This window comes from Electrophorus electricus, chromosome 4 (assembly GCF_041902795.1).
Source record: "Electrophorus electricus isolate QZ-2024a chromosome 4, ASM4190279v1, whole genome shotgun sequence".
Taxonomy (NCBI): Eukaryota; Metazoa; Chordata; class Actinopteri; order Gymnotiformes; family Gymnotidae; genus Electrophorus; species Electrophorus electricus.
In genome coordinates, this window is record NC_137500.1 from 8,627,501 (window position 1) to 8,643,794 (window position 16,294).

At 40.6% G+C, this 16,294-nt stretch overlaps 1 protein-coding gene across 1 annotated transcript in view; it reads left to right on the forward strand.

Annotated features, from left to right (window-relative positions):
- Positions 1-7,577: 7,577 nt before the first annotated feature.
- LOC113571825 (A disintegrin and metalloproteinase with thrombospondin motifs 20) overlaps positions 7,578-16,294 on the forward strand; it is a 77,989-nt gene continuing 69,272 nt past the window's right edge. Inside the window, exons 1-3 of the mRNA XM_027000985.3 lie at positions 7,578-7,902; positions 8,214-8,572; positions 12,873-13,035. Of these exons, the coding sequence (XP_026856786.2) occupies positions 7,812-7,902; positions 8,214-8,572; positions 12,873-13,035 (613 nt within the window). The 5' untranslated portion in view covers positions 7,578-7,811. The remainder of the gene's footprint in view (positions 7,903-8,213; positions 8,573-12,872; positions 13,036-16,294) is intronic.

Sequence of the window (16,294 nt, forward strand, 5' to 3'; positions counted from 1 at the left end):
TTTTTAATTAGTATACATCACTGTTATAAATGTTCTCACTGTTACAAATGTCGTATAAATGTACTCACTGACTCAAGTTGCTCTGGCATATTTCTATGGATTTGAGCTGCTAAATGCTGTTTAAACAAATCATTAAACCATTTGACAGCTAGCTGTGTTGTCTTAATTATTTAGATTTAGCAAAGGTCAAGACTAGAGGAAAGCCTTTTGGCCCAAGTTAAAGGTCTCTGCGAATGAACAGGTCACATACAGAAGATGTAAAACTCCTGTGCTCTGGTCTCTCTGTGGTCTTACTATTTTTGTTGTAGTTCACAAATAGTGCAACAGTCTCACTGGTGGGCTTCAGGGCATTAAATGGTATTCGTCTGTGTTCCCCTCCTCTGTCTGCAACTCCATGCACAGCTTTACCTTAGAACACACTGCTCTGACTGTGTGTGTGTCTGTGTTGTCTGTGTGAGACTGTATTATCTTTATATTGAGTTGTAAACATTAAAATATGACTGCAACATTGCTAATATCATGGGCAAGAGTAATTGCCATTACAAAATGTTAATTTTGTGCTCTAAAGACAAGAAGAGATTTTATTCTTTAGGTATAATGCAATAACATTTCTGCCATCTTAGCTAGTGTTAATGCTGGATTATATGTATTTTTTCACAGCCTTTTGTAGAATACTTAAATTAAAAAATGATTTTGGAATATCTCATCACATAATTTGAAAGCTATTGAATTGCCTGATGATGAGCGAGGTATATAAATTCATAAACACTATTAGAAACAGTGGGCACTGTAATGCTGCTGCATTAGTTATATATGAGTCAAGTATGAACAAAAACAGTATGAACAAAAACCCACAACTAGATCATGTTCAGACGGCTAAGCTTCACCTGTGTTCACTGACCTACTGTACAATCCAGCGAGAGAAGAATAGAAAGCAAGGCTGCCAACCCCTCCCCTAAAATAAAACACAAGGAAAACCAGACACAGTAATTATGCCATCATCATGAAAAAGACTTTTAACGCAATGGATGGACAATCCAGACTATGATGACTCGGGGGTTGGGTGGGGTGGATGAGATCAAGGCTCTTTGTGGCAATGAGGTCATTCAGACCTTGCTGCTTCTGAGATAGACTCCAGGACTAGTGAAGCGGAAGACCCCCGTTGAACTGTCATCAGATCATGTGAGTCAGAGCAGCTAAATGTTCACAGCTGCTAATAAAAGAGACCCACAGGACACTTAGGATGAGAAGTTACAGTACAGTCTGAATGGCATAGGAAAATGCCCAGCACCCAAACCTAAAGTCACACACTTGGAAGAAATTAAGTTACAATGTTGGACTCATCATCTTTGCCAGACTTATAGGCTAACATACAATAAAACCTATGTTAATAAGAATATGAATATATTAGGCATCACTAAAAAAGTAGCAGCGCATTCCAACAAAGGATTCTGACAGCTTATTATTAGCAGGCTATCCGTAGTCAGTTGTTTGCTCTTGCCTATTTGTGGCTAAGATTAGCCTCATAGCATGGAGAGTGGCACATCAGGCTGCCTTGCATTGGCATTAAACCATCAGCCACCGTCTGGGTGTCACAAGCTCTCCTGGTCTGGTGTTTAAAGATGGCAGACGGATGGTGTGAGAAGGGGGCAGCTGGTGCACAGATCCCCAGCTCTCCCTCTGTAACCTGATCAGGCAGACACGTTCACGTGGCTGATAGAGCTGCAGGCATGTTGGGCAGAAACCCGTTCGGTGTGTCCACTACCCCTGACGTCTGGCTCCCACCGACTTTTACATGCACCCTGCCTCACTGCTGCCCTGTGAACGCTAATGCCATACTTTAATAAAAGCAGCGTTGACAATGATTTCATACTCATCATGCATACTGTCTTTTAGTGTTGAATACTCATAAAGGGACTTGGTAAGACACAGAACACCATCATAAAGCTGAAATTTTTGTGCGCAGTAAAATGGCTCTGAAGAATTTCAAAACAAATGTTAATTTTCATTTATTCTGCAGTGTGGCTATAAGAATCTAAGTACTCCTAAAAGAAAAGAAATACTTTCATGTATGTTCTAATAGTGCAGATGGTTTAGAGGCAGCACACAGATGCAGATAAGCTGCTACAGAGATTACAGCCTCAGGAGTTTGAAGCACATTTGCAGACAGAAAGCTGCAATTAATGGAGCTTTTCTTCCAGGTCAAGCCCTTTTTTGTTGCAAACACATGTGGCAGAAATCTAAATAAGATTAAGAAAATACTGACAGGGAAAGACAGTATAATTCTAGTCTTTAACCACCTGGAATGTTTCATGTTTGTATACAGACCTTTTCCCATGATAATGAGTTGTTTAGGAATTAGGAATTAAAGTACATAAAACAAAAGTTATGACCTAGATCCTTTTCAAGGCTGCTCGAGTAAGTGTCAGCTATATCTTCTTTTAGTTACTTAAGTGTTCATAAAACCAGTGACTGAGGAGCGTTTAGTACAGCAGGTTATGCGAGAAACAAAAAGACACCTGTAAAACTCTTAATGCTGATGGATCTTTTAGTACGTCATTGCATGTCAATAGACTTTACGACCAAGATAATGGCAAGCAAGAGGTCTTTGAGCTGTCTCTTTTGTCCATTCAACAAATGCCTCAGAATGTAAACACTAGAAATGTCAAGTAGTGGGACACTAGAAAAGGCAAGATTTATCTCTGTTTAAGCCGTGTGAGGTATGATTTTTATCTCTATTTAAGCCATGTGGGGATTTTATGACTGAACGTTGACAAAACCACTGAACTGCCATTCAATTTCTACATCTTGTTTGCAGAGTGATAACGAATGTTCTTATATTTATTGCTCAGTTCTCCTTACACCCATCCACACACACACACACACACACACACACACACACACACACACACACACACACACACACACACACACACACACACACACACACACACACACACTGTTTTTCCCTTTTTTTAACCAGTGCATTGAGTGAGGCTATACAAGTGGTGTGAGAATCTGAGAGGGCTGTTTTGACAGTCTTCCTAAAGCTGTCTCCAGGGCTAAGCCTGACAATGCTCCACTCAAAGGGCAGGAAGAGAGCTGACAGCACACTGCCATGTTTCAGGGTCCATGGAATTCGCAGCTTACAGAGAGATATGGGGGGGGGGGGGGTGGAAGAGAGGGCCTCAATCTGGCAAGCAAGAGTCCACAGGTCTTACGTTGCTTGGTACGTGGCCTCTTATGCATGTGCCATGAGAAGCAGAGCATCTGAGAGAGGATACATACAGAGAGGAGAGGAGCATGGCAGGAGGAGCGGCCACTAGCCTCCGCCCCGGAGAACGTTGACTTCAAGGCCTTCAGGCCATCCATTACCAACCTCCAATTGAAGCTTTTGCTCCCTGTTACGAATCTCTCTGCTTTTTTTCCCAGATGATTAATAACCAGCCATAATATGATTCAAGACCAAATCCAATTCCATTAATATAATAGAGGGAAGCAATCCAATCTTAGGCCTGATGGTTGAAGTGTACTGTGAGTGATTGATTTCAGTGCTTTCTCAGCTAAGATAAACTACTGATTGAGATTTGCTTTTACTGTACACTCAGCATTTGACGCTCTCTTGCTTGATCTCAGCCATCAGCTGTTCTGTTTTAAACTAATAAATCAAGATATGACCTTGAAAAATGGATGTGCAGCAAAAAGAACAACCTTTGTCCCCATATGTTGCTCAATATCCTGTTTCTTAGTCCTCAAAATAACAAATAAATAATCATTAAAATGCTTTAATATAAGGTCTGTGTTCATTACTCAGTTCCTTAAGTTTGCTCCCCTTACTTTGTTACCTTATTTGTCCAACATTTGCATGAACCACACATCCTCTTCCTAGGGGAGTGTCTGAAGAGTTCCCTTTTTTGTTTTCTCACACTATCATATGGCAGATCTGCACCTACCTGCAGTAATTAATGTTTAATTTTTATAGCTAGGTTTGGCTCTGACACTGCCAATCCACTTATTATCCAAAGAATAAACCCTGAACGTTAAATGTTTCAGTGGTTGACAGGGTGCATGCGTCACATCAAAACTAAAGACAGGATCAGCAAGACTGTGCAACACTGAGTGTGAAGGTGCCGCTCAGACTTTTACCCACAAATCTATGTATCCTGATGACATCCACTAGCCGAAACCCGGTAACTCCTGTTGGGGAGAAGTACGAGGCATCCGAATAAAGGTGGTTCAGCTGGCGGGATGGTGGGACTGACCACCTCCTTATGGTGGCCCCTATTATGTGCGCAGGACATCTGGCTGCTGTTCCTCCAGCTAGGAATGAGCACTGTTCCCCCAGCTAGGAATACTAAAGCTAATTAAATTATGTCTGATTTTCCATAATTTTATTTTGCTCTGATTCAACATTAAGATCAAATGAGAGAAAGAGAGAAAAGAAAGGTCACTGACTTTTACCCCAAGGTAAAAAAAATCAAAAGAAAACAACAATAAGAGTTGTATAGTAATGTGCACTTTGCACAAGTCCTAAATCTTTTGATTTAAAGGTGTATGCTGTAGCTCTGAGGCCAGATATGACTTTCAGCAGGGTGTGGTCATATGAAAGGGTATGGTGTTTTGAAGAGCTCTGATACTGCATAATGCTTTCGAGAAGAGGAGAAACAGAGTCACACACAGGTGCGTTTCTCTCCTGTAATCCCAAATTAAGATAAGATGTGCATCAGAGAAGTCGCAAGGCAACGTGAGTTATTATAACGTGAGTTATTATAAGCTCTAACATCAAACCATACGCTCTACAAAACACACATGAAACACACACACACACGGACAGAGAGCTTTAAAAAATAAAATGGATAAACTGATAGAAAAGAAAACATTAAGATATAAATTAATCAATGTGTAGCTAATGTGTGTGATGTGTATAAACATTAAATCCATGAGGTTATCATGCTCTATAGGAGGAGTTGCAGCTGATGTCTCTGGGTAGAGGTCCACAAGGATTCAAGGACAGTCTCATTTGGAGGGGAAGATGGATTGGGTCTGCTCTTTCACTTCAAAAATACCCAAAGGTCATAAAAGAAAAGCTGAGAGGAGATTCATTTAATGAACTGCAGAAACTGCTAAGGATTTCCATCGGCAGGACAGTGTCGTAGTCTGTGACTATGACTAAGCTGGGAGAAAATGAATGGAATATGGAGTATGAAACACTTTTCTAAAAATAACAAAAACATGACCACTGACCACTGATTGATTTAGCACTCTTTCCCAGGACCTGCTGAGGTTCATGCCAAAGTCAATGGTCAAAAGCAGGGAAATGTTAGGGTATTCCTACATATGACATCGAGCAGCTCAACATATGGAACTCATAGAGTCTGAACAGCACTAAACAGTGATACATAAAGACCTTTAAAGATGGGCTAAGGCAACTTCTGTTGTGTCATGCAAATTAACATTTGCATTAGATAATCTTCTATGTGTAGGATAATAAACAAACAAAAAATAGATGTTTTTAACACTAGCCAGAAAAAGATACCTGCAAGGGTTGTAGGAAAGTATATTGCATTCTACTCTGCCTCCAATACATATAGTATGTAGTCTTTATATTTTTTTAATATAGCCCAATCAGAGTTGCCATAAACATTTCCAGACATAGAGTATATGTCAGCTCATGAAAATAAAGCTGTTATTCTCATTAAGAACATCTGGCTGGGACAAAAATCCCCCAAAGCAGGTCTTCCTCTCCTAAAGCATCGCCTTAATGAAGTCCTCCGCATGTGTGGAATTAAATAGTATTTACTGCCTCGGTAGACACCTTGCTCCTTTATTGAGCCAGAGGGGCTGGGGGTGGCTCTGTATGAGTCGTAAATGCTGGATAACCTAACAGTGGCCTGAAGGAATCCCAGCTGTAGAAGAGAATAAAGTAAGATGAAGCTAAGTCACAGTAATTGAATGGAAATAGGTATTTGCGTTCATCTATAAACCATGCACGTCCCAACAAAAGTTGAGTTAGCTGGCAGCCCTATCCAAAACAGGCAAATGCTTAAGCTCAAAGTCAGCACAACTTTTCCCCTGTGTTTCTACCTATTTATTCATAGCCAATTCCCACCCATCAGATATATCACACGACAGCAGCCAACCCTGGAAGGCGAGGGCTGTCACATGCTTCCTTCGAGGCACATGTAACCAGTCGCCATATCTTCTTGAGCTTACGGTTCATGCAACGTCAGGGGGGCAGCGGAACACACTCTGAGGACGGCACTATCCGTTCCCTTCTGATGCATGAGCTCACAGGTGCCCATGGTTGGCTAGTGTTTCTGTAATTGACAGGGGAGAGACAGTATGCCCCTCCTCCCTCCTTGAGAGCACGGCCAATTGTTTTGTCTCAGGCTCCCATAGCTGGCACAACTCTGATACCAATTTCCACTCTTTACCACTTTTACAGTTTGTGAATTTTGGAGCATTGTCTTGCTGCATCGTTAAGTATTGCTTATTGAGTCTAAAAGCATTACTAAATGTAATTTTTATGAAGTATATTTTTACTACTTTCCTTGCCAATCGGCAAAACTGGCATTTGACATTTCTGGTTTTCTATCATGTTTCACCATTCCATCTTAATGGTAAAGGTTTTTCTTTTTGTTTTTCTATTTATGTTAACCCAGATTCTTGCAGACTTTTCTACATACTTTTAAATCACTGTAATCTGGCCTTTGTAATTTTGGTGGAGATGAGCAGTTGGCACCATCTGTAAACTGAGGATGGTTTTTGCAAAGAAATCTCAGACTTCAGTAAGATTTAGGAATTAGAATTTTTGTCTTTAGCCATAGTCATTTATTTTTATATATCCACAATAATTAAATAGTTGGTTGTTTACTGTTCTTGGCCTGTGGGTATGCTGATATCCTCTCTTTCATGGTACTTCCCTTATAGACTTCTTGCTGCGATACACCTGAAGAGAGCAGACACCAAAGACAGAGGATGTTACATGTAAGAATAATACAATACTAGCACTTTTTATTGATCAACTGCATATAAAATGGGGGAACCAAATGCAATACATTGTATATTTACAAATAGCTAAAACCTTTGGATATATGTTTAAAAGTAGAAACATTAAATAGCTTGACTTCTAGGGGAGTAGTTGGAAGAATTCCTATGACATTGATCAATGAAAGATTATTCAATAAAAACGAAAAGAACTACAGATGTAACCAATATGCTGAGTACAATTTCGAAAAGTTGTAGAATAGTGATGTAATAAATGTGGAGGTGTGCCTACTAATTAGCCATCTTTACTTTATAACCGACAAGCTTATGGTTACCTTATATGATACGCAGTTCCACAAATGAGTCAGTGGTTGGAAGCCTCTACTGTGACCAGTATTGATTAAGAGAAGTTTGAGCAGTGCACTACTAGGCTATTGCCGAGGAGCAGAGCCCGCTGTATGGGATGGTGGTCGAGGCTCGCTATTGGTTCTGAGGCACAGGGGCGTTTCTTGCGTCTGAAGTTGGTGAGTGCTTTGAGTTAGAGGGGTGTCCTATGGATGGCCAAAGAAAAAATAGTTGGCACTGATCCCTCTGCCTAGCTGTAGCTCACATATGCCCCAAGTCTGCGAGAATGTATTGTAAATAGTCGTTGTTCACAGGGTAAAGTGGATGTATGTTTTTATATGCAATGAGGCCAGTGCACTTTGCAACATTAGCGCTGCAAAGAGCCTCCGCGGATACCACGACCTGTTGCTGACAAGCCGGGAGAAGGAGGGGGGAAAGCCGCTTGAGAAGAGAGCCGGGGTTTCTTTGCGGAGAAAATCATGCATTTTGCAGTCTGGCTGCTGGGATTATTGTGTCATATCTCCACACTCGTCCGGAACTCATTAACGTATCGATTGCACCCAAAGCAAGGTAATTAAAACATTAATTTTCGCGGCCACAACTTGCGCAAAAAAACCAAAACAAAACAACAACAAAAAAAACAAAACAAAACAAAACAAAAAAACGGCATAAGAAGGTTGGCAGGCATGTGATTCATGCGAGTGTTGTTTTATAGCATTTACATTTAGTAAACGATATGCTGGATGTTGTAACATGTTATTTACAATTAATAAATGCACATTACTGAAGTAGTACGTGATAAAAGCCGGCTTTCCCTTACAACTAGCCTGTTGCAAACTCAGGACCTTGAAACCCAGTTTGTGTTCTGATTTCTTTTTCAGAGACCTTCATCAAACAGTTGTCATCTTACGAAATTATAACGCCAATCCGTTTAAATGATTTTGGCGAGTTGTTTCCTGACCAGTTTCACTATAGAAGGAGACGTAGAAGTGTGGATGCTGATTTATTGGCCATGCGAGCTCACTACAGAATCGAGGCGTTCGGCCAACGCTTCCATCTTAATCTAACTGCTGATTCGGGATTTATCGCCCCGTCCTATACGGTGACACACTTGGGAGAGGACAAGAGGCATGAAAACGACACCCACCAAGACGTTAATGATATGCGACACTGCTTTTTTCGAGGACACGTTAACGCCAAAAGTGAACACCACGCAGTCTTCAGCCTGTGCACTGGACTTGTGAGTACAACTTATTCCCTACTTCTCATATACAGCAAGCTATTTCGAGTGAATTAAAACTGATGTGAATGTGCTCACCGGCCCGGCATCTCTGCAGCGCTATCAAGTCTAGCGAGTGTGTAGCGCACAAGTGTGTGCGCGTATCACATCACAAAACGGAACAGTGTCCTCACGTTTCAGACAGATGGTATGTATGCCAAGTTTGGCTGGGCTATGCAGTCTACATTGATATCTTCGAGCCAGTTTCATTTGCCCTGTGCGAGTTCTGTGGTCTTTAGCACAAGACCGAAAGGATATAGTGATATGACTAAACAGATACCCAGGTACTGGGAGTCTGCAGTAGAAAGCACATTACTGTACTTTCTAAGCGTACCAGCTGGCAACTGCGTGAGCCTTTACGGATAGACAATATCATGCACAATTCAGTGAACAGCCGATAACACGCAAAGACTACTAGATATCGATACTCTTTCATTTATCCCAGAAAATCCCTGTGCATACACGCTGCAGCAGGTGAAATGCATGATTAAATGGGGTCTCTTAAGCTTTGCAGTCATACAATAACTACCCCGCAACAATGAACAGTATATCAAAAATAATTTCTCTTTCTCATAGGTTTCCTGGTACTGGAAAAATTAAACACTTTGATTTTCAGTGTTTTCCCAGGTTCTAGCATACTCTGAAGCCAACCATGACTCCTGAACAGGTGTTCTAGTGGAGTAAACACACTAAAACACACAGTTGGGTGGTATTCCTAGACCAGGATTGAGAAACACTATTAACCTAACCTTTACATGCAATTAGACTTTTTTACACACAGTGATCCAGTTTTTTCTTTTAACATTCAGAACAGTTTTATGCTGCTTAAGTACTAGGATTTAAACCCTGCTGAAGCTGCTCAGTAACTTGCCTCTACCTGGCCTTGAGATGGTTATGCTAAGCTGTTCTTAGAGTCGCCACTTCCAGGACACGCCCATGGCCCACTCGCATGCGCTTGTTCGTTAATGAGTTATTTTAGTGAGGCGATCCCTCCTGCTTGCAAATGGGAGCAGTGTGTGATCTCACATCGCTGCAGGCTGCAGGGTTATAAAGAGTTCTCAGCAGTGCAGAGGATCCTAATGACCCCAGCAGTTTAACTCAGATGAGCCCAGGAGGCATTATTCAGCTTTTTGAGAGCGGATGCACATGACCATTGTCAATGATCTCTCAGATAACACAACTGTATAATGTATTTATGGTCTGTCAGTTTGCTGTTAGTTCTAACTGGAAGTGAATGTTTTCACTGTTTGGCTGCTTTGTTAAATATTGAAGTGTAATTCTCAGGTGCTGCAGTTCAATTATGAGTTTCAGTGAGGCTGTAGTGGAATCTCATTCTGGATCGAATGAAGAGGCTCTGACTGCTTCTGGCCAACTCAAATATAGAGAAAATAATAAAGGTACAGGACAGGAATTAAAATATCCCCACACTGTCTCCAAAGCATCATGTGAGAAATAAATGGATTCGTGGAGGGGAGTTTATATGTAGCAGTCACATTTGATTCAGTACTGTGGAGCGATAATTGTGCTGCATTGTTGAGACCTTCCTACTGAAATCTGATATTTACACTTCCACTTTAAATAGCCTTAATCAACAACTCCTGTTCCATTCTTTGTGTAGTCAATGTGGCATTCTCCTCTATGGTATTTGTCTAAGAGTCTTTGCAGAAATGTGTTAGTATAGGCTATTGTGGAGAGGCCATGTTTAACTTCTCATTTCAGCACTCATTTGCGAACAGAATCAGGCTTTGCTGATATCAATGTATGCTAAGTAAAGTATGCTCTGAGATACTCCTCTTTCATAACAATATCTATTGCATGAAACAACATCCACTGTCACAAGTAAAAAAACGCAAGAAAATTCAGGCCTAGAACCCTATTGGAGAAACCGAGCTGAGGACCTTCTCTGGTGGATGGCCCATATTAACATTGTATCAGACTGACAACAATCAGCCAATGTTTAGTTTGAACTTTTGGCACGTCAGCTCATTTTAGCATGTTTTACCCTGGGCTTGCATGGCTTTTTCCCCATTCGTGTTTTTTGTTCAGCAATGTCCAGGAGCAGTGATGGTGAGAGCCAGTGCTACACCATCATTCCTCAGCCCTAAAGCATTTACACACCTTCCTCTGTTGCTTGCCCACCCTGCACCAAGATGTCAGAGTAGAACCTGTCCTGTTCTCTCAGAGAATGGCAGCTGGTGATAGCAGCAATGCAGCCTCATTCAAGCCCCAGCTGACAGCACCTGTCTGCACCTTGACTTAATAACCCCAAGTACAAGATGTTTTCTGATGGCCTTGTGTACAGATACTCATAGCCATTCAGCAGGTGAATACATTGTAACTAGAGCCTATGATAAAGCCCAGCAATAACACCGTGCCATCTCTTCCTCCCCATTTAGTAACAGCCTCTCTGAAACTGCACTGAAGGGCTCTTGATGAACTCTGTCACGTGCTGCAGGAAGCCCTGTTGCTGCATTAGCTGACATAAAATTCGCTTTGTAGGATTTGTCCACTCTCATGGACTTTTCTCTAATGTCTGACCATAACATAAATGTTGAAAATAAATGGTGTTATTCAGTGATAATTTTAAGATCTAGTCCAGATGGAATGCCTTTATATGTCATATATACTGTGTACAGTACAATGAATTGATTTTTTTCACATATCCCAGCTTCTTTGGGATTATCTTTGGAAACTGGGGTCAGTGCACAGGGTCAGCCATTGTTCGGTACCCCTGGAGCCAAGAGGGTTAAGGGCCTTGCTCAAGGATTCAAACCCACAACCTTCCATTTGATAGTCCAACATAAAAAATGTACAGTGGTGTGCTTGTAAACATACATTTCAAGCTATTCTTTTCTTCAGCCTCTTTGTGTGTGTGTGTGTGTGTGTGTGTGTGTGTGTGCCAGTGATTTTGTAGAAGTATTGTCTGTCAGAGTGGACTTGTTTTTATAGTGCATGCACAGGCCGAGTTATGTCATTTTTCCACCCTTAAGGCTGCGTCCGGACGTGTTCCCGTCAGAATTCCCCCTCTTTGCTCTGAATGGAAATATCCTCAAAGAGTTCATGCTCAAACCAGCAACATCCTGTTGAAGTGAGCATATGAAATTACCACACAAACATCATGGTGCTAATACTAAGTGAGCACCCATTCAGCTGAAACAGTCTTTTGATGACAGGCATGTTCTGCCATGATTTCACTTTTCCAAAGCAGGAGATGAACATCTCCACCCAGCCACTCTCAACTCAGGCACCTTTGGAACCAGATACAGCTGTGAGCATTCACTAATGTAAATCCAACTGATATTAATGTTGCGTATGAATCTACAATTTAATTAACTGATTAACTGATTGATTGATTGATCGATAGCATGTGGCTGCATAATCTTGCTTTTAGAAATCAAAAGCTCACCATCAGGGTGTGGAGACTACCCTTTTACAAGTACATAGCAGTCTGCATGGTTGGCAAAGAAAAGTTTGAACAATGAAGTACAAGTCATGTCAAACGTGTGTAAGAGATGTGTGTGCAGAAGAGAATACCATACCTGTGATGCAATCTAGAATTGACAAAGAGATTGTAATCTTCAGACGACTTTCAGCTTTGAAATATTTTTTATATGTTTCACACCAAAAGAGCCCTTATATTATGATTCTACAAAACATCTGTCAATTTTATTGAGGACAGTTTGTGTGCTGATATGCTTCTGTCTGTAGGCCACAGGGAAACCTTATTATAAGAACTGCTGTTTCACAACAGGTGGTTTTACAGGAAGCATGCTTACACTGGTCTGTTTCTCTCTTTCTCTCTCTCTCTCTCTGTCTCTCTCTCTCACTCACATACACACACACACACACACACACACACACACACACACACACACACACACACACACACACACACACACACACAGATGCACGCACACAAATGGATTCACACAGGGATGTCCATACATTGTCATCAATAGAAAAAGCACAATTCAGTCACTCTCTGTCATATTATTGCTGTTTATCTGAACAAACCAAGGCTTCCACTTCCTTTCATCAGTCTTATCTTCAGTGGTAAATGTGCTTGAAGAATGGCTGTCATGTTTATCATACTTTTTTTTGCCAAGCATTTATCTTAGGTAATCTTTCTATGCAATAGAAATAGATCATAGTAAATAGTCTTAAAATTGTACTCTGATACCTCACTCTCCACCTTATGGAATGATTTTATAGTTTGGTTACTGATCTCTAATTTTTTTCTTTTTTTACTTTGACCTTGCAGATCGGTACATTTACGACCCATACTGGGGAGTACTTCTTAGAGCCATTGATGAGAGCTGATGGAGATGAGGATGAGGAAGAGCACAACAAACCCCATCTGGTCTACAAACATGAGAGAATAAAGAGACCAGTCAGAGACGGGTCCGAGCCCTGCGGCTCCTCAGGTAATGGACTGTTTTCTAAGGGTTCTGTAGGAAATGAAAGCAGAGTATGTTTATTAGCTTTATTATGACTGTATATTACAGTGATTAAACTAAAGCTGTAAAGCACATTAAAAATGACACATTCTTGTTTTTTGTTCTCTTGCCCTTGATAGTTATAGTTATGCTGATTAATTCCCAACTCAGATTAAACTTTTCAAAGTTGTCGTTCAAAACTTTTTACATTTTGCCTGCTCAGCAACAATTGAACAAACTGAACAGTACATATAGGTGTACGCTCTGGTACTGGTGTTAGTAAGGGAATTAAAGTCTTTGGTATGGATTAAATTATTTAAATCCTTCATTTAATGAAAGCAAATGAGATTCATAAAGCTGTGAACTGTGCAGCCTTGTTTTTTTTTTTTTTTTTGGAAAAGCTATGATGTACAACAGCCCTGGAGAAACAGCAGCCTTCCTACAGTAACTAGCCCACCAAAGCCTCCCATTTAATTAGAATCTTTATGGCTCAGGCCTTTTGTATGTTGAGAGGCCCCTTCAGAAAAGTGACCCTGCAAAGTTGAGTTCCTGAAGGCCCACTGACGGTCCTCCTCGTGGGCGGCCTTTATGTCCCCTCTTATAAATCTTGTATGTGTGGGCTGTTTGATTTGCTTGTTGTCTCAACTCAGGCATTGTATCCTGGCCATGACCATTGTCTGTGCTGGAATGGAGAGTGTTTGAATGACCCTGAGGGTTAGGCTGATACCTCCTTAATATGCTTCATGTCCTTCGCAGCAGTCTGTGTGTGGCACAGACAGTCTGGATTGTCACCGCTAACATTCTGAGTAGAGCCAAAAGGCGGGGTTTTCCTTCACATGTGCTCGCACATGCTCATCTTTGATGGCATGTCTTTATGCCAAACTTGTGGGTGCTTAGAGTTTTCAGTTTTCCAAATTCTTCTTTTAGTAAAAGCTTCAGAGGATAGGCTACACCTCTCCTCCTCTGACTGCATGGAGGGAGTTCGTGGCTGCAGTAATAAGAAGATAGAGGACCTACTGCCAGCATCCAAAAGCAGCAGCTATACAATGCCAGCAGGATTAAAAGGGAAGAGCGCTTGCAGTTGAAGGTGTCCTAGGTGGTGGATCCAGCCGTTATCAGATAAATGAGATGCTTGGCAGATGCTGAGATAAATCCTTGCTTTGAAGAATATTTCAGGTCTCTGCTGCAGAGACCACATCCTCAATATGTGAGTTCTGACTCTACATGCTTGAGCTGAAGGACATGCTTAGGAAATATAAGTAAGGTGATATCTAAAGATGTCCTATATAAAAATGCATAAATACATAAATACATACATTACATAAAGTACATAAATGTGAGTTATAGAGATTGTCAATTTGCATGTATGGCATTTTGCCAGGGTTAGACTTTATCAGTATAATTCAGTACTAGCACAAATGAGTGAGACTGAGGATCATCATATTTTGCTGTATTGCCGTGATCACCTGTAAGCGTTCTGCTCCTGTCTTTGGAAGCGGAATGCCTGCCATAACCCCCTCCTACTTGGCAGCACTTCAGTGCCAGCAATTTTAGCCTGGCACCTTCAGCTCGTGCCTCAGAGAGCCCACTTGCCACACGCCACCCTGCCAGGCCCAGACAGCAGAGGCTAAATTTCTTAGTGCGACCTCGTACATAAAACATTAAAAAAAGCTTTTTTTTTTTTTTTTTCAATATTTGCTCACCAATGAGTATAGCTGGCAGAAAATAAATATTTGAGAGAATTTGTTTCTTTTTTTAAAAATAAGTGCCAGTATGTTGAATAAATTGTGTGAAAGAATAAAGATTATCAGCAGGTACAAAAATTCCATTTTGAATGATATTTGTTTTACTAACAAAACAGAAATAACTTGTCCTCTGATTAAAAATCTTTCCAGTTCACACAAAGCTGTTAATTGCTGTCATTTAGTACAAAGGCGCCTAATGTAAACCATAACCAGTATTCCAAATGGAATTAAGCATTTAGGTAACTTATTAATTTCCTCTTGGCTGTCCAGCCTGTCTACACTGTGAATGGTATAGGCACCGTAGGCTGGAGCGTGCAGATTATTCTCCCTTCAGCACTGCTCTACAGGTTGCAGAGCTGGATAAAAGCGTTCTTTGTGAGGGTCAATAATCTCATGGCCTATGCCCTCTGTTCTTTATGTCCCCCTTGAAAGAGCAGTCTTGTCTTAAATCAGAGTTGTTCATTGATTTCAGAGAGAATGTGAAACAGAAGAGAAGAGGGGACAAGCAGACATGGCGAGAGAAGTTGTTTGTGGAGGGCATTTCAGGGGAGAGCCAGCCAATGCTCAACAGGCCAAATGTACTCATTTGTTAGAACTTACAAGATTTCCAAGGATCTCTGTGGGTGTGAGAACTTCGTGTGCTAGTGTTTGTGTTCAGTTTTGTGGTTTGTCCTTTAATGGATAACACCATGCTTTAATACGTATGTACTAAATGAAAACAACAACAACAGCAACAAAAACAACAACAATAAATAAGACATATAAAGAAGTTTGTCTTTTGTCCAGTCAGTAAAATAAATATAACAGGTATCAAATATTATCTTCACCTTGAACACTGGCTTTTACCTATCAAAATATTTTATATGACATAGCATTCACACTAGTCAGTTATCATATACGGTTAAAAGAAGAACTCAGTAGTTACAGGGGCTTTTGTTACTGTTGAGCTCTGTTCAATTCCAAAATTAGTATTTTAGGCTCTTACTGAGTTAACTGCAATTGAACATCTTGAATGCAAAACTGTAGAGAGCACAAAGCTTTTGAAATGTGATAATATAAATATCTGTACATTTGTTTGATTATATCTTTAATATGTGTTTACCATATATAGTACATGATATAGTCTTTTATATATATATGTTACACTGGCCACATTTTAAATGTTCCACAGGTATATTAGCAGAGCTGTAGTGTAAGATATACACTATAGTGTCACTATTTTGCTCTGCCATCTTCAGCTGTTTGTCAGCAGAACCTCTGACATTGCTTATAGATAATGTTATCCTTAGTGTAGTACTGAGAGACTTGTTTCCAAATAGGGATCTAGTAAATACCTCAGTTTCTCCTTATGTGCCCGTGAGAATTTCTATAATGTCTGTCATTAAAGGACTTTGTTAAACTTTGTAAGTGTGATCACAGGTGGTAGGGTCAATAAAGTAATAGACATGTTTTGTATTACTTATATGAACTAAACTGCTTATGGATGCATAAGCACTTACATG